The 23,419-nt window shown below is 47.7% G+C and overlaps 1 protein-coding gene across 2 annotated transcripts in view; it reads right to left on the bottom strand.

The window, feature by feature from the left end:
* prex2 (phosphatidylinositol-3,4,5-trisphosphate-dependent Rac exchange factor 2) overlaps positions 1–23,419 on the bottom strand; it is a gene marked incomplete at its 5' end in the record, with an annotated part of 124,423 nt that overhangs the window by 78,331 nt on the left and 22,673 nt on the right. For both annotated transcript variants that reach the window (XM_080020334.1, XM_080020333.1), the window contains 8 exons: positions 646–746; positions 6,364–6,505; positions 7,527–7,676; positions 10,451–10,554; positions 11,734–11,867; positions 15,820–15,981; positions 17,359–17,460; positions 19,124–19,228. In XM_080020334.1, the coding sequence (XP_079876460.1) occupies positions 646–746; positions 6,364–6,505; positions 7,527–7,676; positions 10,451–10,554; positions 11,734–11,867; positions 15,820–15,981; positions 17,359–17,460; positions 19,124–19,228 (1,000 nt within the window). The remainder of the gene's footprint in view (positions 1–645; positions 747–6,363; positions 6,506–7,526; positions 7,677–10,450; positions 10,555–11,733; positions 11,868–15,819; positions 15,982–17,358; positions 17,461–19,123; positions 19,229–23,419) is intronic.

The following is a 23,419-nucleotide window of genomic DNA, read 5'->3' on the forward strand; positions in this document are numbered from 1 at the left end:
GGCTGGAGCCATGTAGGTTCATGTTCGAATTCCCACTAAAAGAAATTCCGCGCATTTTCCGAGGGTGACTTTGTCCCTGTGGAAGCTCACAGAGGCCAGGAGATGTCCCCCCTCCCGTTCTCATTTGCTCTCTTGTAGGAAGCAATAAAGCACTTGGGAGTGATTTACGGTAGGATGCGGCTTGGCCGCCGGCACCAGAGGGTTGAAGGAAAATACATACATACACTACATATTGGCCCAGCTTAAGCCATACGCACTAAACACGTCTTCCAGGACTGGACCGCGATTACACAAACATTTCAGCAAGAAGAAATTAATATTTACCATCCCCGCCTAAACAATGTGTCAAGCGGGGGTGTTTAGTCAGGACATCTGCCGAGACCAAAAAAAAAAAAAAATGAAGACATCTGCATCAGCGCTACACTTACGTCCAAACTCGAGGATATAAGAATTGAGGAATGACTCATGAATCGCCGAACGAAGGGCATTCATCAGTCAAGTTGGCCGAGGCGCAATCCTCCGTTCGGTGCGAAGCGAGCTGGCCCGGTTCCAAACAAGGGAAAAAAGCTTTTGAAAACGCCTCGGAGCAGGGGCGCGAACGGGAAGAGGAGCGGGAGGAGGGTGAGAGAAGGGCGTGACACCTACCATGGTGGATGATGCCGTTCTCCAGCAGAGCTTGTCCCAGGTGAACGCCCTCCTCTGGATTGCCCGTCTCACCAATGTCCATCAGCCAGGACACGAACTCGCTGGAGACCCAGGAAAGGACACGACTTTTAATCGGGGGGAGGGGGGGGGGGGGCCGCACTGGCTCACAAACGACACAGCAGGAACGTGGCGTATTTTAAGAGGACGTCAAACGTGCTTCAGAGGACTTCTGTGAGAAGTCCGGGTCAATAGGATGTAGGAGAAAGCAATGGAACCAAAGACCCTTTCATCATCTGCAAACAGAAATCAAGCTCTAAGACCGTTGGTGGACAAACCCTGGTCACCATTTCATCCTCATACCCTATTATGAGTAACATCTACTCCGAAATAAGGCGACTATCTATTAACTGGTCAAAATAAAAACCACACAATCCGAAAAGGCATTCGCTCCTGCATTTCGGTTTAAAATGCGAGGTATTGTTCGCTGAGTGGCATTCAACAAAACTGGGGCGAGGAAACAAACACAGCCCCTGGAATAGCAAACACAGCATCTAACATCCCTCTGACCCAAATGGGATAATTGGCCGTAACGAGACGGGGAGCGGGGAGAGCCGGCGGACAGTGACATGGATGGACAATGACAGAGGGAGGGAGAGCTACAGAGGGAGAACGTGAAAAGAGGGAAAGACGGCGAACGGGGGAGAACAGCGGTGGCCTCTCCGGTTTCAGCCAGTGATCCTCAGCCTCCCCCCCCCCCCCATGAAAGGCAGCGGCGTGGCGAGCAGCGTCCGTGGGACTGAGTCGCGGCGGAGCAGAGGCGGCGCTCGCAGGTTCGGAAAAGTAAAAAGTCCGAATTTGAGTCGACCGTTCGGACCCAGCGAATTAGCACGGCTCAGGCGCGCGGCTAATGAGAGAAGTCAGCTGGCCCAGTGGCATGTGTGGGGCGAAAACCATGGCTAGACTTTCTGTCTCAACCGGGAATTATCCTCCACCGCTGATGAGCCAGCAGGAGGAATAGAAAAACGGCCGTTAAAGGGTTAAAAAAAAACAACTGCTGAACAACCTAACCACCCCCCCCCCCCGGAGCAACACAATCCCAACAGCCCGCCCTCCTCCACCTCTGTGTATGCAACACACACACACACACACACACACACACACACACACACACACACACACACACACACACACACACACACACACACAGACAGACAGACAGACCGACACACACACACACAAACGCACACGCACACACAGACGCACGCACACACACACACACACACACGCACACACACACACACACAGTCACATGTCTTTCGGCCGTTGCCGCTCAATCCTCACATCCACGGTGAGAAGAACAACGTTAATACGTCGGCCCCCTCTACCTAAAAAACCCGACATGTTTGGACTGCATAGTTCTCATGGCCTCGGGAAGATAAGGGTCACTTACTAACACGATGAACAGTTTCAAGCTTTTCCATACATATCAAAATCCTCCATTATTTGCGGTAATTGCACAAAATCTCAAGTGACACCGAAAAAGGGGGGGAAAACAGGAAAAGGAAATGACGTCCGTCTAACCACCAATTACAAGAACGCAAACAATGCAAACACACCGATTAGTGAGTTTCACTTCATCTTAAGCCCTGCTGTCTGATCTCTGACTGATTTTCCAAAGATCAACGCCAAATTCGGGCACGTTTAAGGTAAACCTGAACTGAAGACCCTGGACGGACCCCCTGTTTGCGCCAAGCAACCTTTCAACACTCTCTCTCGACTTTCTTTGTGCGTTCACAATAGGGTTTTACGACAGGAGGATGGCAGCCGGACGGGGCCCCGAAAGATTTCAGCGATGAATTACGCCGTCCTAGGAAACCAAACCACAAATAAGACTCTACCGTTTAGAGGGGAGGAGTTCAAAGTTCCATAAATAGCTCGAGGGGGCCTCCAGAAAATCAGATAGAGGCTGGGTAAGCGGGGGTGGGGGGGGGGCAGAATAAAGAACGGAGAGGCTTTTCAGAAGAAAGGGAGCGGACCGAGCGTCAGGCACGGCCAATGTGGCTTTCATCAGAGTCGCGCCACGCTGGTTCCAATTCCCCCCAATCACGCCTCCCCGCTTATAGTATCTAATAGACCGGAAGACAGTGCGCTCCGCTGGGTGTACCCAGGCGTAGGTGTAGGTGTTCTCTCGTCCGCCGGGCGGTCAAGATAGGCCTTCGTAGATCCTTGGGGGGGGGAGACGGCCCACGTTTGCTCTTTTTAACCCCCCCCACCGCCCCCACCCCACCCCCCTTTGAGCCGACGGATCCATTCCTCCTCCAGGCCGCAAGAGGTCTGGTATCGTCTGCTCGGAGAACGTTGACTCTCCGTTGCGAAGCCTTACGCCGTGTAGCTTGGCCACAACTATGTCTGGTTTTGCTTTTATCCCTCTCCTCACTTAAAAAAAACAAAAAAAACAACCGGGACGACTGTAGGGGTGACGGTGGAAGCTGAAGGGATTTCAGCCTTATTATTACTAGCTTCAAAAATCCCAATTTTTTTTTGCGCCCGATGGAAAGCACGGGTCATTCCTCGACGGAGCCGGGTGGTTCTATGACAAATTAGTTGAGGCTATTCTGAATGTCCGACGGGAGAGCACTCTCAAAATGTCCGCCAACTTTGTCCGGGGAAGCCTGCTCACCGTGTGTGTGTGTGTGTGTGTGTGTGAGTGTGTGCGTGTGTGTGCGTGTGTGTTGTGGTGTCATCGCTCTATTAAATAGAGCCTTTACGTACAACCTTCATCCCCCAAAAACAAGCAGCTACAAAAATCTGCCGCAAGGTTTTTTTTTTTTTTTTTTTACGACCCCGACGCCGTCATGTTCTCAAAGATGATGTCAGAGCATCACTCCCACAGCGAACCGCAGGTCTGTAATGTAGAGAGCAGATTAATGGTGAGTGGATTTAGAATACCCTCGATGTTTTTCAGCGAAGGCGCGGGGGTTAGGCCCGAGGGGGTTGAAAGCCGCCGCTCTCTCAGCAACGCGGTGGAGCCCGGGGCGTGAGGCGCCGGCGTCCTGCCGCGGCAAAGTGAAAGCGACGTCACATTGCATCCCGGCGAGGGGACGCGAGGGACCAGGTGTTTCTGGTGGCTAACACGGCGGACGGCCCCATCCCCACGTACGCCGATGATTGGAGTTTAGCGGTCCGTGCCCTCCAATTATACGGGTTCGAGATGCATCGCCCGAGCGCCGGGCGGCCCCAGAACGCCGGCCCCTGTTTCCCATTATGGGATTGCGCCCGGGGAAGACAAACGGCCTTCACTTCACAGAAAAGAAAACATGTCGGAACCCATCAGCGCGCCCGACATGTGCCTTGTAGTAAAATCAGTGTTGAATCACACGATCAAGACAAATATGTCTGATGGAGTAACACTGTGACAGCGCTTAAAGGTCCCGTATTAAACTCCTTTTCAACAAGTTATTGTAGGTATTGTAGTTATTGGGGTTTTTTTTGCTGAAAATGCCACTCGGATGCATTCCAGCCATTCTAGCATGCCTCTGAGGCTTTGAATGCGAATGAGCCGCTACTCCCCGCGCCGAAGCTGCTCGTGGCTTTCCGGCCATGCCTCCTTGATAAGATGGAGTTGATCCAACAGACATTCGACGAACAGACTCATACCGTGAACGTTGTTGTGGATCCTGCAGCAAGTAACGCCAGCAACCTTGCAGAAAATGACATCGGCATCATCGCCATTACCTCAGCTAACAGCGTTTGCCGGCGCTGAACGGCAAAAGAGACGCACAGCAGAATACATTTTTAAAATACTAACATTTCCCTCGTCTGCGGTTTTGTCACGGACAGTTTGCACCGATTCCTCTTTCGGGAAAAGTTTCGAGGCCAGTCCCGCACTGTAGACACAAACTGGTTAGAACACGTCACACCTTTAATGTGTGAAGTATATGTGTGAATTATTTTTTACCTAAAATAACAGCTTCAAAATCATTCTGATGGTACGCTGACTTGTAACATGGAGAATGGCAACAGAACGCCTGTTCTTGCGCTATGTAACTTTCTATGTTCGGGTGTGAAACCATGGGAAAAAGTGTGTTACGCTTTACGGCACTATGTCACTACCTTGATGTTTGGCTCAGGGTTTACATTAGCCGGTAATTACCGTTTGTTTTTTTTTCCTGGTAAAATTTATATTACAAAATTTAATCAAAATGTCCGGTCATTAAGCTCATACCAAACAGATGAGACGGGCCGGTGGCGCGTTTGTTTCACCCTCTGACTCGGGCGTGCGAGCCGACCTGCCGGGCCGAGCGCATCTGGTACCTAACGTAGACAGGTGCCGTAGCAGGGGCCGATCCCCGCGCCCTCTCTCCCCGCGGCGCCGGGGGAGCTGTGGACTGAGTGGAACGTGGCCGATAAGGGTCAAATCTGCCCGGTAAAATAAATTATTTTCGGACACCGGAGCGATTTTTACGACAGCGGCGTAAAAGTGCAATTGCACTCAGAAACTGTAGGGGCGCCGAATCCCAAATACCAAAAGTTACATGGTGCTGCTTTAAGCACTGGTGACTATTATACATAGAGGGGTAGAAAATTATTAATTAATTCATCCAACCTCCCATATAATTTAATGCAGTATTTAACTGATTCAATTAATTCATAGTTAGAAAGTGTGAAAGGTTAGATCTTGGGGAATGGCATTCCATGAAAGAAAATGATAGAAAGGGTATAGATAATATAGACTGTAATTAGATATAGAAAAGTCAATGGACACAGTACACGAGTACCCTCTATGGTATACTCATGGTCCCCTTGGCATGGGTAGTTTTATGACATTTTGTACCTACCTAGTGACATATTTGTACCTCAATTTTGGCCTTCACGCGGCCTTCCCCGCATAGCAAGCCATTGTACTTCTAAAGGTACATTGATATAATCAATATGAGTAACCAGCATCAGTGCATACGTAAATCAACTATCCATACAAATACACAGCAGCAAAATGCCAATGACACCAACACATATCAATTAATCAATCAATCGCACACACGCACACACACACACACACACACACACACACACACACTGCCCTGAGCGATGTGGTCCTCCAGCGATAGTTCCCTCGTAGAATCCTCAGCGGAGGGTTTAATCGTGATCCAACATGGCGAGGCAGAGCGCGAGCGCTCAGCGGAGCCACGTGATTTACGACCGGCCTTCAATGGCCGGGCCGAGACCAGACACCACAAGCAGTAATCCCTAAATAAGATTCATGGGACAAATCCGGCTGGATTTGATTTTCCCGTGACTGAGAGCGCCGATATACATAACACGCAGTCCGCCGAAGAGGGGAGGAAAGAGGAGAAAGACACCGATTCTCTCTGTTCTTCCCTCGCAGCTGTCTCTAGAAATCCTTCAGTGACTCAGGGAGGAGAAGAATGATCCAAGCTCTGTAGGTGTTAGACGTGTACTCCAGGTGCTTTTACTGCTTAATACGCAGATGCGACATCACATTTAACAGGTAAACTTAATTCCCGTATTGAGTCAATAATCCCTTATACTCCACGCTAATAGGATTAGATGGTTTATCCTACTCATCTCATTAGGAACACTGCAGCACAGTCATCCAGTTTGACATTCAGATGCTGTCTCTCTCGCCGTTTCTCACTCTCGCTGACTCATCGCACGGGCGCCGGCGGCACATGCGCCGGCGGCACGGGCGCCCCTTACCTTCCCAGGAAGCACTTGGGGAACGTGGAGAGCTTGCGCTTGCGGTCCTTGATGAGGTGTCCCTTGGTCATGAGCTGGTAGAGCTTCTCGCCCTTCTCCGACACCATCACCCACGTGTCCTGCTCCATGCCCAGCCGCAGGCCTGCCGAGAGCACGTAGAAGGAGACATGAGAACTGCTGCGACCGGTTGTGGTATTTAAACGCTATCAACAGAAATGCATCACTAATATCCAATCCAGACATTCTGTGGCAACTGATACCTATGATGAAAGTGTAATAATATTAAATGGTTTAAATAATAATAAATACAACTAAATAACAAATAAATATATTAAATATAGTCATATTGATGGTTAGTATTGTACTTTAAGTGGCTTCTCTCGTCCGCAAGCCAAAATTAAAAGTTCTGAAAAGGTTTTTAAAGCATTATTTTAAAACAATATAACATATGATGATATAACTCATATTTTAAAAAGTATTGTTAAAGTATAATCATCATTTAAACAATGCCCAGTTTAAAGAGGTTGCATTGGAACTTCTGATTGCTAATTTCTCAGACATTAGTCAACACATAGGAGCACACGTCTGTATGTACACATGCTCACAAAGCATGCGCACGCACACACACACACAATCACACACAATCACACACACACACACACACACACACACACACACACACACACAACAACTATCCCTCTTCATCTTTTTCCATTGTTTAATCCCCAATTCCAAACAGAAACAGGTATTGACAACCAGGGTTTGAAGTCATTGCAGTTTTCAGTCAATCATTCATCATTAATAATAACATCAATACTACTAGTAATAATAACAATATTAAATTATCAAATTAAATGATTACATATTAAAATTATCATTTTTATTTGAAAATATCTGAAAAATAATAAATAATACTTCTATATATAATACTACGAATAATAATAAATAATAATAACAATAATGTCAATGAATCTTTTTTTCCCTCAGGTTATATTATAAGAAATAGGACATTTATATAGTATTTTTATTGTAGCATATAAAACATGTCCTCTTCCATAAATTTAATTTAAAAATCCTTTGCAAGCTGAAAACAAGAGCGAGTGAAACGATCAAGTAGAACTGACCTCAACCCCCGATAAACACACGCAAACCGCCCTCCTTACTTTTCCTGCGCTCCCTCTCCTTCAAGATGGCCTCCAGCCACTCCTGCTTCTCCTCCGGGGTCTTGGCCATGCACACGAACCACTTGTTCTTGGCCGTGTTGTGGATCTTCCAGCCGTTGTTCACGATGTTCCCGCTGCTGTGGTAGTCAGCTGGGGAGGAGCACAAACACAGCCCTGACTCTTTACTCGCTTTTTAAAAAAGACCTCTCCGCTCGAGGGGGCGGCCCCAACACAAATCCCCACAATTGTTTTTTTTTCTTTCAGTTATTCCAAGCACATTTTTTTTATTTATTATTTTTTTTCCAAACATTTTGGAGGACCGGCCTCGTCGATCAGCGGTCGCACTGATGATGACACTGTAAACAGAGTTGTCTGGAAGCCGTGTGAAGATGAACAGCGATGAAGAGCGCGACCACATGAAAACGAGCTGCGCTGGAAAGAAACGGGATCAAAACTTCACAGATAGAGTGAAGATACGCAGGGACGGAATAGATGGACGGAGGCAGCGTTTCCCAACCTTTGTTCTCCCACAGACATTATCCCACTTAAATAATCGCACGGCACACCACTAAAAATGTCACGAAGCATCACCAAGCCGTGGAACTCTGTTTATTGTTATTATGGCCTGCTAATACTTAGTGATGCAGGACCTGCAAACGATTCGGTCGCGGCGAACAAATGCATGACAGTGAATGACTCGCGAGTCAAACAGTGCCGGAGCGAGCGTTCTACTGGCTAACTGAAAAGAATCGCTGACGACTAAATTAAAGTTCAAGGAAAAACGGTCGATGCATTTGGCAAAAATTCTTATTGAATGTGACTGATTTACTTTGCATTCCACAAAAATGAATCTTTGACAGAATTGTCAAGATTCTTGGGATAAATCCCGAAACAACTCGGAGCCGAACCGACTCTTCTACCTCTCGTTCGCCGGTCATAAAGTCCATCCTCGCCCACCGTGCGCTACACCACCAGAACCGTGCGAACCAAGAGTCGGAAAATCGAGTGACAACAACTCGAATGTCAAAAAAAAGAGTCGAACCTTTCATCACTGCTCATAGTTCTCACTTTCCGCGTGAAACTTGAACTTCTCGTCGCTGATGAATTTGTGCAATTTTGATATTGCGACGCAAGAGCTAGTCACCATTATTTATTTTTGGAAGTCTGAAAGTGGAAGAAACATTTTCACGGCACACCTGGCGAGCTCTCACGGAGCAGCACAGCGGCAGAAAACCACTGGACTCGGCTTTAGAGTCTCGGTTTCACACGCCTGAATTGATTAGGGCCGACAATTACAGCACAGCATTACAAAATTGTACGTCCAAAAGGCTGCAAACATGCATTTCTTTAGTTTCGATAAGACTTGCCGGACTGAAAAACCACGGAAAGAAACGTGGAGAGGTACCCCGTCTACCTCCACTTCCACAACATAAATGCACTTATTTCACCAGCATGCGAGGCGGCGGAGCTGCAGCGCTGGCCTTCAGAGCCTCTCCACAGAGTACTGCATCGATTGTTGCCCCTCTCCACTAATAGAACAAAGGGAGAGGACGGTGGAAGCGAAGACAGGGAGCGATCCATATGCGTAATCTACTCTCGAGTCTGCGTGGTACTTCCCGTGAGGCTATAGCAGGATTACACAGACGCCAGGCTTTACAGACACCAGGCTGGAGATGCAGAACAGAGAGACTACAAACCTCGAAGACAAAAAAGAATAATCGTCACCGGGGAGTTTTTGTAGCTATGCTCTGTATATTTCATCTCAATTCTGATTGGTCAATGGCGGGAATCAGCCGTCCGTTATTTAAAAATAATGACCGTTGCCATGTCCCCTTGTTTCACGCAGTATTTAGTCATGTTGCCCAGGACTCTTTTTCTCACTGGAAGCTTCTTAAATTAGACATCGTTCGAAAATCAATTCAAATCAACGTAGGCTCCCCCAATGTATATTAGCTTATATGTTAGTAATAATAATAAGTTATAATGTATGGTGATCTGGTCATTATCAAAAAATAACCCATTGGAGGATCCTGATCACCCTGTCAGGGTTATTTCGCTGCATATAATTCCTTAACTATTTTCCCATCTCCTCAGGACACAATTATTCTACTTTAATCCCCAACAAGGATGTAAGAAAAAAACCTCAGTCGAACAGTGGGATCATCAATCGCAATCAGGTCGAACAGCAACATCGGCGCGACGTCCTTCAGACGGTTTGTTTTGTTGCCGTCGGTCTAAACCTCAGACTGGGAGGAAAGAGGGGGGAAAAAAAAAAAAAGCCCAAACTTTTTCATTTCATTATGTCGGAATCCGAGCTAAAATACCGCTGTCGCTCCGCATTTTGGATTGAGATCTCTCTTCTGCGGCGCTGGAACACCCACAAGTCCCTGCACCGCCGCCCGCCTGTTTATCTCAAGCACTCCCTCCTCCCTCCTCACTCTCTAAATCCCTCTCTCTGACCTGAACCTATCCATCTCTCGCAAAAAAACACACACACCCGATATTACTGCCTAATCTCAGTCCACCGGAGAGGAAATGATGGCTTCCACAAATATAAATGATAATCAGAGGCTTTCCGCGTCCAAGAAACACAGGAGCCCCGGTTCAGCCCCGGCGCTGGCCAAGTATATCTCAGCTGAACTGAAGAAAACTGGGAGAAAAAAAAAGGGAAAGAAAAAAGGAGGAAAGTTGGTGGATCGTACTTTCTCCGCTCGTTCTCAGGGCTGCCAAGCGAGCAGCCGTAACAACTCAGGCTGAAAGCCGCGTTGTCAACCTGCCCGCGTGGGGAGATTACGCCATATTTTAATACGTCGCGCCGCCAAGAAACGTTCGCAGGTGCTGGAAAAAAAAAAAAGAGGCCGATACGAGAGGGAGGGGGGAGAGGGGGGAGAGAAAACCGAGGCCAGGATGTGACGGCGGCTCACCTGTGCCGTCGTCCACGTTCTCCACCTCCATCACCTCCGTGTTGATCCGTCCCCTGAACAGGTAGCGGGGGCCCTCGGTGGCCGCCTTGCTGTTTTTTAAACGCCTGGGAACCAGGGAAGAAACCATCATTTTTTGTTTCTGTTTCATCACCGATTCACAATCAAACGAGCGACGAGTCTTTTCTTTTCCTTCACGGCTTATTATGTGAGACGCATCACTTGTCGTGTGAGACCTCTCGCTTGTAGGGTCGCATGTATAAATGTATAAAAAAAATAATTAGTAATGTGGGTAGCATAGCTAGTTATATAGGTAACTATAAAACTTTAATTACGTCATGATTTAGATATTACTTAGAATATAAATTATAATTCGCAGCCCTTCAGATCGAGTGAGCAGCAAAGACGCCGGTAAACTGACCTCTCACCCACACACACACACACTGAGTTAAAATATCCCCGAGGTGTCTGGGATGGAGGATGAACACGAACACATACTCTCTCTCTCTCTCTCTCTCTCTCTCTCTCTCTCTCTCTCTCTCTCTCTCTCTCTCTCTTGCTCTCTCTCTCCCCCCCCCCCCCCCCCTCCCGAACCGGCTCTAAAAGGTCGTATCGGATATCGTGTTATTTGGTGAATTACACCGCACCGTTATGTTTAAGATAAATACACTGTAAAAGGGAAAGGAACTGGAGACCCGAGACGCTGTAGCGGTTACGTTCCCCCACCTAGTCGGAACCGCACGTCCCCCGCTTCCACAGGGTTCAAAAGCCCACCAGCGCCTTCCCTCCCCTGGCTCTGTTTTCTTTCTCCTCCGGCGAAGGAAGGAACTAAAATAGTGACGGGGGTGTGTTTGCTCGCTCTCCACTACGACGACCAGTAAAGAGACTAGCACATTGAATTATCTGTTATGTAGCTGTTAGGGGCGAATAAATAGATTTATTTCGTTGAAATTAGAACTTTTAAATCACAATCTAAATCACAATGTGTACATTTTCATATAAGAGAAATCTATCGTGGTTAAGATTGGTGCAATTGGCATAAAAATCTTAACAGTCAAATTGTCAAAACAGCCAAATAAAAAATTAAAGAAATGGCCAAATATATATATAGCATTTTTTTTATTTTTAATTTTGCTATTGTCATTAGATATTTGGCTTTTTTTTTTCAAATGAAAGGAAAACCGTTAAAATTTGAATTGCGCTTCTGCATCGCACATTGTCCCGCTTATGCAACACAACCTTCAGAGTGCTTCAAAGCGATGCGGTCGACGGTGTGGAGCAGGCACCTGTTTTTCTTCTTGCAGTACACCAAAAGTTTGTCGAACAGGAAGAAGCTCCTTTCCTGGATGTTTCCCGCTGAGATCTTCAGGAGGACGCCCTGCATCAGCATCTCCGTGCACGTGTCTGTGATATTGGAGCCCTGGGCAGAAAGGACAGCAGAGGTTCAAGATTGGACAGATTGGGACGAATAGAAAACAGGGAGACAGAGGGACAGGGTGCAGAAGAAAAATAAACAGAGAGCGAGAGAGGGAGAGAGGGAGAGAGAGAGGAAACTGATCAGAGCTCTGAACATTAAAGCAGTAATCCATCAGATTGACGGTGTTGGGTGGATTACACTACAAGTCCCATAATCCCACTACAAACTGCAACATCCCTTTTTACCCCCATTGTTGGTCATGTAACTCGAGGTGGTGGGGATATACTTTGCCCGATCGGCACATTTTGCCGGGAAAGGCGGACCCAACGATGGCAGCAGCATACAGGAGGAGCACCCGCATATCACAAAAACACTGAAAGGCTGGAAAATGTGATTATTTATGCAAATAATCGTATGGATTACCACCTTAAATGTAAAAGAAAATGTAGTGTGTCCACATCCCGGCATGATGATGCAGGGTTTCTTCACGGGGAGAGGGGGGCGGGGCTCGGACTCCCAGCCTTTCCCGCTCCCCCTCTTAGGGGTCTGGAACAACACCCCCGGCTTCCTCTCGGTAGATTACTGAGGGACTTTGAAACACGCAGTCGTTACTCGCGCCTGTAGAATAACATCCCGTCCAGTCGGGGCCGATATGGCTTGGCCTTATCGGTCGGGGCTCTCCGCTGGAAGCGACGAACCGCGCGGACCCTCCCTCCCCCCTCACCTTGCCTGCGTCGGGAATTTACGCGCGACGTTTGATCGGCCCAGTCAGCGCTAAAAATAACAGCTCGCAGAGGCGGAAAATGCACCAAGTATTTCCCTCCTGCTGGAGGCCGACGTCAGGCCAGAACTTCTCCTGTGTTTTTTTCCTTCTTTCCTTCCAAACCCTCTTTAATCTCTTCCTCCACCTCCTCCTCCCTTGTAATGCTGACCATCACTCCCGTCTATCTCTTTCATTCTCCTCTATAAGCGCTCGTTGTACCCCCGCCCCCACCCCCCGATCTTTTCCGGGTTTTTGTTGCTCCCCCAGCTCCTGGCCAGATGTTAAAGCACTTTGCAGCCGGGGGAAGGCCTGCGCTCCGGGCACGGCGAGGCCTTGGTCACTTCCAACAACCAGCAGCGATGTCCCCTTGGACCGAACTGCAAAGCTGCCTTTCCACTCTGCAGGAACAGACACTTCCTCTTTGGATTATATATTCGGTATATTTGGTATATTTCCTGGTACGAGCGGTGTTAACTTTAAATAAAAACATTGCACTTAAAGGTGCTTTGTCCTCCGTCTTCTTTTTTTACCCTGCCCTCCCTCGTTCAAGGACGCGAAGACCAAGGTGCAATTCGAAACGTTGGACCACGCCGCAAACCCGCCGTCCAACTCTGCAGGAACAAGACGCTTCCTCTTTACTTTATATATTCGGTATATTTGGCGTATTTAGTTTGAATAAAACACTGCACTTCAAGTCACTCCCTTTTATTCGTCTTTTCTCTGCCTTCTTTTCCTTTGTCTTCTCGTCTTGTTTTCCCTCATTTTCAAAGACCCGAAAGACCGAACGGCAATTCAAAAAACACACGTTTTAAGGTTCTCTCTGCAGCTCATTCCTTTGTCTTTAACTCATGGAGGCCATTCTAGTATCGTGAAGACAAGCATGTGCGAGAGCCCCCCCATAGCAATTTCCAAATTAGCTCCACTAAAGGGACAGAACGTAGTGTTAAAACAAAACATAACTCTCAACTCTTGCCCTCGGTCTCGGTCTTTGGGATCTGGGGAAAAAAACGAAAAAACGGAGCATATTTCTGCGCCACCACTCGTTGACACAACACAGACACTTGGAAAACCGAGCAGCTGGCGAATTTAACCGCGGCGAATGAATGCTGGCAGCCATCGCCATGGTGACCACGGCGGGCCATCGCCCTCGTCCCTCCCAGATGCGCGGAGGCTGCCAGGAGCCACACAGCTGCGGAGGGGAGAGGGGTCGAAAGAGGAAGAGCCATGGAAAACGAAAACGGACCTCACCGTCATGCTTCGTCTCCGCGTCCCTTTTTCCAAAAAAAAAAACAAAAAACACCCACACAGGAACACGGGAGACATCGCCGTGCCTCTTTCTCCCCTCTCCGTTGCCACCCCAACGCCCCCCTCTCTTCCCTCTCTCTCTCTTAATCCCATCACATCGAGAGAGTCTGGCGGGGAGCGGCGAGAGTTTCCTGCTTCCAGAAATGAGCTAATGTTTATAATTAAGAAAAAAAAAAAAAAGTGCCAATGGAAGCCGCAGAGCAAGCTTGGGCGAGGACCCGTGCCGAGAAAATGTCAAGTCACCCCACCCATTTACTGGGACTCTTGATTCGGATTGACCTCACTATTCTTAGATCCCAGTGTTTCGGGACGGTAAGGTCCCGCTTATTTACGTCTGACGTTTTTTTTTATGCATCCGTGGACTCCACGGACCGTGTGTCAACCCACAGGAGGTTAAAACTAGACCCGCTGTAGCTTCAGAAATTACCCTCCCGTATTAATGAAACAAAAAAAAGGCACATTTTAAGGGTAGGACTCTGAATGAACCGGGAACACTATGTGCCGTTAATAACACCATTTCCAAGCCTGTTATGTTCTGGGGGCTTTTTTTTTTTTTCTCTCCTCAGAGAGGCCTCGGTGATGTAATTGGCCACAAAAAGAAATATTTAGATTCTCCCTCCCACTAAATGGGTGTAACACTGTGGAAGGATTCCACATCCAAATTTCAATCTTTGTCTATAAAAGGTCCCCGATGAGACTGAGGCACTATAATTTGGGGGCGAAATTATTTACTCTTGTGCCAGATTTTTGGAATTTTACAGATTTTTTTTGATTGTTATGTTGGGATTGTAATATCCATCACACTCTTTAAAACGGTTTGAATAAAAAGAGAAACCTAGCAACGTACACATAGTAAAACCAAAACCATTTAAGTGAATGAGTCAAGCGAATAAGTAATTTAAACTGCCTGACATTTCAGAGGGTAACTGTGTCCACAGTGTAGCCGAGAGTGTCAAACCAGATCAGATTGCTCTAAATACCAACGGGCCAGATTATGTTTTCAAGCCATAGTTTGAGATCTGTTCATTCATGCACGTGCGTATGGCCAGTGCTGCCTAGTCAGCAGCCACTTGGGGTTTTTGTGTGTCCATCCCTCTCGTCAAAAACTAAAACGAAAAACGGAAAACCGGATTCCACGCTGATAGAAAGTAAATCAATTTCAAAAATACATGTTTGTAAAAAACAAAAAAAAAACAAAAAAACATTGCCCTCTGGTCGAGGCCCAAATCAGCTTCGATGCCATTTGCAGTGCTGTAACAGAGCTATCAGCTTCTCTTTGTCTGCAGGAGTCCACGAATCACTGCGGCCTCCTCCTCTGCATGACACACCAGGTCAGTGACATAAACATCCTGGTCCTCTCCTTTTCAACCACCACCATTGTCGCCGCCGTCACTACTGTAGGTCTATTCACCCCCTTGTTGCGGCGGAAAAAGCGTCCCGCTACCTCCGAACCGAGGACCGCACACTCCCTGCCGATGATCGGAGCGGTCACCAATAGGCGTGAGCTGCCTTAACCTAGAGGCTCAACTGGGCGGAAAGAATGTGGCCATTGTGAATACGGGTCATTGTTCCCGCGGAGAATCGAGCGGCTTAAAAAGGTTGCAAAAAGTCACCGTACAAAGAGGTCGCCAGCGTCGGGACTAAGTGGCTCTCGATAAGTCATGTCATTACGCCGAAGCGGGGACGGCTCAGCGGTGAGCTGCAGCGGCTCAAGAAAGACCCTGTTCTGACAACACGGGCCCTTTAAAAAAACGTGAATAAAGCCCTTTCCTACACGGCCGCTCAGTCCGCAGACATCCAGTCGCCGAAAAAAATAATCTCGGGAGTGCATCTTGCGAGGACCTGAACGCTCACGGGAGACAGGGCGTAGTGCTGCTGAGTACCCACCTCCCAGCCCTCGATGTGGGCCTGCCACTCCTCCAGAACCTCCAGCTTCTCCATCTGCCGCTTGGCCTCGTTGATGCTGGAGCACACGGCCTTCATCACCTGCAGAGACTCCAGCACCAGGCCGTAGTCGTTGTGCTTCTTCGGGGTCCTTTTCAGCAGCTCCTGGACACACACACACACACACACACACACACCGAGTTACACACACTGACCTACACACCGAATCCAACCAGGATTTGGGATAAGACTTTATTCATCTCCGGGGAGGGTTAGGGGAACTTTGGCCAATAACATATGCACATGTAGTACATAACACACAACCAAAAACAGACACAAGGACACAGATGCATACAAACAAGCACACACACAAACACCCAAAAAGGCTCATATAAAATTACAGGGCTGTCATATCAACCATTTAGTATTTCTGTAATATTGAACTTACTATTAACTCAATTTTTCTGATTTTTATGACAAAAACATGTCAAATGTCAATGTCCGCTAATAAAAAAACATTGCTTGAAAGCAGTAATTATTTACAGTGAATACCGTGTATTTATTTACAGTGTATATCTTGATCAATGCAAATTCAAATCGCCAGCATGAACAGCATGAAGCCCCTTTGTTAAATTCCTCACTGTTCGCTGGTTTCTGAGTTATATTGGTTCAGTAAATGAAGCCGGCTCCCGCATACCACGCTCCAGCCAATGAGGCCACAATCTTTACAGTACATCTAAATAGCGCTTTTCAGTGACTTTATGGAGCACATTTACATTGTTGTGAATATTTATGCGGCCGCTGATGTCTATCTGTGGTGTATTTATACAGCGGGAAGAGGAGGGGGAGTAGGAGGAGGAGGAGGAGGAGGAGGAGGCCTTGGCCGTTCCAGCTGCAAGACTTCAAATGGCAGTGCATCAGATTACCCCATTTATTATTGTTGTTATATATTATTATTATTATTAATATTAATATTAATATTGTGGTTGTTAATATTATCATTATTATTATTATTATCGTTATTATTATTAATAATATTATCATTATTATTATTACTATTATTATTATTATTTCAACATCCCCGCAGCACCTGTGCTGCTGTCTGTTGGAAGTACGACGAGACTGTGAGAATTCATAGTTCTCAGCTAAACGCATGAAAATGGCCTGCTCAGATCTCTGACTCAAAGGGGTTTTTGAAAGCATGTTTCATTTGCTCACATTCCTCCTCGAAAGCGGGGAAAAAATTCTGAAAAAATTCAGAATAAAGAAAGTGATGATAGGTCTTTCTGTTATTTCTACCGCGTGGTCGGCGTGTTGGCGTACGAGTCCAGCGTCTCATTAGCGAGGGAGAGGTCGAATATATACGAGTGTGAATAGAATGGGACGGGGACAGCCCTCTCTAATGACCGGGAGGGTGAGGCTCAAGCGGTGGAGGGTGAGGCTCAAGCGGTGGAGGGTGAGGCTCAAGCGGTGGAGGGTGAGGCTCAAGCGGTGGAGGTGGCGTCCTTATGGAGGGTTGGCGAACACAGGGCCCACACTCACCCTGAGCAGCAGCGGGTACTTGCAGATCCTCTGGATCGGGGCCACCAGGTAGCCCTCCAGGGGGACGTCCGTGTTCTTCCTGCCGCCCAGTAACATGCAGTTCTAGAGGAGGAGAGAAAAAGAAGACGGGAGGACGGGGGAGGAGAGGAGAGAAGAGGACAAAAGAGGAAGAGGGGAGAGAGGGGAGGAGAGGGGGGGGGCAGAGGAGAGGAAAGGAAAGGTGAGTAGAGGAGGGAGGAGGCGAAGAGGAGGAGAGGCGAGAGAGGAAATTAAGAGGACAGGAGAGGAGAGGACAGGGGAGGAGAGTAGAGGAGTGGAGGCACGGGACGGGGGGGGGGGGGGGGAAGGGGGGAGGAGAGTGGAGAGAACAGATAAGAGGAACAAACGGGAGAAGGGAGAGAGAAGATGAACGGCGGCACGGGACAGGAGGGCGGGGGAAAGGGGAGGAGAGCGGATAAGAGAATAGATAAGAGGGCGAGCGGGAGAGGGGAGAGAGAAGAGGAGATGGAGGAGAAGAGAAAAGAGAGGGGATGGGAGGAGAGCAGAGGGAAGTGAGAGAGGGGTGGAGTGAAGTGGAGAGGAGAGGAAATGAGAGGAGAGGAGGACAGGTAGAAACACAGAGGAGATCGAGGAGAGGAGAGTGAGGGGAGGAGGAGCGGTAAACCATGAGTGAAGCAGATCAACTTCCAGCAGAACCCCTTCCTCTGCCGATCAAACCACCTCCACCTCCTCGGAGACGGAGAGTAGCTGCTACATCCCAGCGCAGGGTTGGCCAGGAACCTGAAGTGCGTTCCACGTCGGTCAGCGCAGGAGGTGAGGAGGTGACCGGCGCGTAACCTGAGCTCCGCACGCCCCCGACGCGGGGCTGGGTCCTCGCGAGGGCAGGGCGATAAAAAGTCCCATTAAATCAAATGAAATTAACATCTCAGCCTCCCCTGGAGCTCCAGTTCAAAGGCGGGCAGGAGCACTAAATCAGAAATAGAACCCCCTGTTTTGTTACAGCCTCCTCCCTTATGTATTGGGTTGTGTGTTAATGTGTGTGTTAATGCGTGTGTGTGTGTGTGTGTGTGTGTGTGTGTGTGTGTGTGCTGATCAAGTTCTCTGTGTGTTAACAGGCCTAAATAGCTCTATAGATATAATAAAAAAAGAGGCACCACCACCACCACCGCTGTAGGTCTCGATTTCAAATGGGGCGTGTTTTTTTTTTTTGTTGTTTTTTTACGAGGATCTTAAAAGTTTTGGGTGTCGTGATGCAGGGTGTGTGCGGTATCTGAGGTGAGGCGGTTTGACTAGGCAGGGACCAGCGTCGGATTACGAGCCGCGAAGGCAAATACAGAGGAGTAAAAAAAGTAGGGATCCCATGAATGAAAGTTACCGGAGACACACGCTGAATAAAAAAAAAAACACACACACCCAATTAAAGAAAAGTGTATGGGTGTATATCACACACACACACACACACACACACACACACACACACACACACACACACACACACACACACACACACACACACACAGCAGCTGCGGGGGTTTAGTAATTCTTTTGTTCTAGCAACGTGATGCTCCCCCAGTGGAAGATAAAACTCTCCCGTGTTGGGACAGGATGAGGGACGTCTGTGCTCAGGGCAGGGTCCACCAACGCCTCCAGAAATCAGACATTACGGAACAAACCCTGTCCAGCTGTAAGGGTGTGTGTGTGTGTGTGTGTGTGTGTGTGTGTGTGTGTGTGTGTGTGTGTGTGTGTGTGTGTTGTACTTCCTCACCAGTAAGCACGTCCGGACCGTCCTGATCTTCTGGAGCTCCAGCAGCGACCTCTGGGCCTTCTCGTGGTTGCCGCAGTACTCGTCGTAGACCTGGAAGCGGCTCCTCTGCAAAGGGAACGCACAGTGAGGAGGGGGGAGGGTGAAAAGGAAAGGTGAGTGATTTTGTGAAGGAAAGAGACAGGAAGACCACGACAGAGACAAAGATAGTTGTGGAGCGTTGTGGAAAAAAAAAAAAAAGCAGAGTGAAAGAAGAGTGTGACGACAGGGGAAGGGGGTATGGAAGGAGAACATGACGATGGCGCTTTTGGAGAAGACAGGAATAGTCACTGAGGGGAAATAAGGGTGGGGAAAGGACTGTGAAAATAATAACCACAAGACCTCTGAAGGTGTCCTGTGGTATCTGGCATCAAGACGTAGCAGCAGATCCTTTTAAGTCCTGGAAGTTGCGAGGTGAGGCCCCCATGGATCGGGCTTGTTGTTCCAACACAACGGATGCGTGATCAGATCGGACCCTAACCCCTCCAGTCCACATGATGTAGAAGAAAACGTGATTCATCAGACCAGGCCACCTTCTTCCATTGCTCCATGGTCCAGTTCTGACGCTCACGTGCCCATAGTAGGTGCTTTCAGTGGTGGACAGGGGTCAGCATGGATACTCTGAAGGGTCTGCGGCTACACAGCCCCATACACATCAAGCTGTGATGCACTGTGTGTTCTGACACCTTTCTATCACAGCAGCATTAACGTTTTCAGCATTTTGTGCTACAGTAGCTCTTCTGTGGGATCAGACCAGACGGGCTAGACTTCACTCCCCATGGGCATCATTGAGCCTTGTGCGCCCATGACCCTGTCGCCAGTTCACCGGTTGTCCTTTTTTGGACCAATTTTGGTAGGTACTAGCCACTGCATATGGGGAACACCCAACAAGGCCTGTCGTTTTGTCCGTCAAAATTTGGCCTTGTCAAGGTCGGTCAGATCCTTACGCTTGCCCATTTTTCCTGCTTCCAACACATCAACTTCAAGAACTGACTGTTCACTTGCTGCCTAATATATCCCACCTCTTGACAAGTGCCATTGGAACAAGCTGATCAATGTTATTCACTTCACTTGTCAGTGGTTTTCATGTTGTGGCTGATAGGTGTATACTGTATATATACACACTATACTCATACTGGGTAGGGCCTCCCTTTGCTCTCAAAACATCCATGATTCCTCTTGGCAGGGATTCCACAAGATGTTGGAAACATTCCTTTGAGATTCTGCTCCGTGTTGACATGATTGCATCACTCAATTCCTGCACATTTGTCAGCTGCACATTTATGCTGCGAATCTCCCGTTGTATCACATCCCAAAGGTGTTCAATTGGATTCGGATGCGGTAACACTGAAGGCCACCGAAGAACATTGAACTCACTGTCATGTTCCTGAAAGCAGTTTGAGACGACTTTTGCTTTGTGACATGGTGCATTATCATGCTGGAAGGAGCCATTAGGAGATTGGTAAATTGTGGCCACGAAAGGATGCACATGGTCAGCAACAATACTCAAATAGGCCGTGGCATTCAAGTGATGATTGATTGGTATTAACGGGCAAAGTGTGCCAGTAAAAATCCCTGACAGCATTACACCACCAGCCTGGACTGTTGACACAAGGCAGGTCGGGTCCATTGATTCATGCTGTTGGCACCAAATTCTGACCCTGCCATCTGTGTGCCTCAGCAGAGAAGGAGATCAAACCAGGCTACGTTTTTCCAGTCTTCAATTAGTGCTGGGCAATATGGCCAAAAATGTTGTCATGATAAAATATTTCATACCATTCGATAACAATATTTATCACAATATATATATATGTGGCGGACAAAGGGGCGTGGTCAAGCACCGGCTGCGGACGACAGCACGGTTCCCTTTCCCGCGGCCGCCAAGCTGCCTCGAGTCAGCACCCGCGGGGCGCTGATTGGTCCGACTCGAGGCAGGGAGATTTCTTAATGTTTGACTTTCTTGCAGAGAGGGTCGGCGAACGGGCTCGTCAGCAGCGGAACGCCTTTCCTCCTGCGCCCGAAAGGATTATCATTAATATTATTATAATATTCGTCATTATCAATTGTGATTAATACTTGTGGCCAGCGTACCATATGTTCCAGGTGATAATAAAAACTCTCGCCATGTTGGCGGACCATGGCCAGAAAGACTCCGTCTCCCTCCCTCAACCCTTACTTGTGGGCAGAGACTCCCAAAATATAAAATGATATAATAAAAAAAACAATATTTCTGTTCAATGTTTTGTTTTGAAAGAAGACAGTTGTATGACATCATGCATTATTTTAAACACTTTTATTGGTGGTATGAAATTGTCCGAAATAAACATTAGTCTCGTTTTTAAAGAAAATGTTCCAACTTTTTTTTTTTTTTCACAAAATAAATATGAAATAAAAATAGGGGTAAAAATCTGAAGATAAAATAACTTTTTTTCTATCTAACATAGCACAGCACTCGTAATGTAAGTAATAAGCGGCTGTGTTAATGAAAATTTCACTTGAATAAAATTTTGCTTAAATCAAAAACAAAATAAATATGGCAAGTAGGCCTAATCAAAATAAATAACCAAGTTTGTGGTCTCATCTACATATTTTATGCAATGCATATTTATCGTCTGTTTTTGGTCGGAACTAAAATATATTTTGTCAACGATACCGAAGATATTAGATATCATATCATCATATTAGATACAGTATCTTCTGTCTCCTTTTCCTCCGACTCACTCATTTTGGACGCTCCCGCTCTGTCTCCGCTGTCAGTGTGTTTACCAGCGCAACCTACCCACGAGGGAGGGGGCGGTTCTCCTTTCTGTATCGACAAATCTAATTGGCTAGAGATGAAAGGAATGCTTTCGATCCGCCAAATTGATTGGCTCTTCCGCTGCCACTTGCCTAACGTGTCTATAAATGAACAAATCTGCAGAAGACATAATCTTTGATTATTTAGTTACCGTAGCCGTTCTGTCAGCTCCAACCAGTCTGGCCATTCTACGTTGACCTCGCTCATCAACAAGACGACTGTCCACAGAATTGCCACTCACTGGATGTTTTTTATTTGAAAAAAACTCGAGAGATTGTTGTGCGTGAAAATCCCGGGAGATCAGCAGTTACAGAAATACTCAAACCAGCCCGTCTGGCACCGACAATCACGCCACGGTCGAAAAACACTGACATTTTTCCCCCATTGTGATGGTTGATGTGAACACTTACTGAAGCTGCTGACCTGTACCTGCATGATGTTATGCATTGCAATGCTGCCACACGATTGGCTGATTAGATTGCATGAATAAGTAGGTGGTACAGGTGTTCCCAATAAAGTGCTCAGTGAGTGTATATCTGGGGTGTGGGGAGCTTTAATGGAATCATATCCTGTCATCTGCCTCGCAGCCAAATGACGTTATGATGGACCATTTCCCCCGAACCGGCTCCGAATACAGATATGGCGGGGACAATGGAACCGGAGATAACGCCTCCCCGAGAACACGCTATTCTTTAAGATCTGAGACAGTGTTAACCGTAGAATTGATGATGACTGAAGGTTTAGACGCCCCTCGAAATAACGAGAGAATACGGTGCGGTGACGCTCTTAACCCCATGGGGAGCAGTCGAGTCTTTGGTCAGCATGAACCACTTTGCGTGCCTGCATCCCTCAAGGAGCAGATTTGCCAATAATCCAAACTGTCCAGTTGGCTCTTCCCTTTAACTGAGTTTCCTTACCAAAGATTAGATTGTGCAACTCTCTCTTCTTGGAAATGCTGTATCAACAATCCGCCATTAAGAATAAGGACATTTTGCCTTTTGTTTTTTTATTTGGAGAATAGAAAAATGAGAGCGAGAGAGAGCAGAAACCCCCCCCCCCTCCGTCCAAATCCTATAACCGCTCTCGCACGAGCCTCGGAGAATTGTGACGGTAACGTAAACGTGACGCGGGATTACCGCCCGAATCGGTGCAGATTTCAAAGCGAGGCGATCTCCTGTCGCGAACCTCCGCCGCAGCAGCTGCGCGACAGGATACCGCGTCTCGCACCCCCCACCCCCCCACGTGCTTCGCGGCGAGCCCCGGCCGCCTTCGCTCGGATTCGGAACGCGGCGCCACGGCTTTTTCAGAACTGGTGTGCAGAGAAACGGGCTCAGAAGCCAAGTGGTGCGGCCAGATTTATGGGACTTTGAAGCCTATTTTGTGCCAACCCACCCACTCCCCCTCCCCGGTCCTGCATCAAAGAAATATGATATACGGCTGCAGTCTCCAGCACATCAGAGCTC

The sequence above is a fragment of the Zeus faber genome (assembly GCF_960531495.2).
Source record: "Zeus faber genome assembly, chromosome: 19".
Taxonomy (NCBI): Eukaryota; Metazoa; Chordata; class Actinopteri; order Zeiformes; family Zeidae; genus Zeus; species Zeus faber.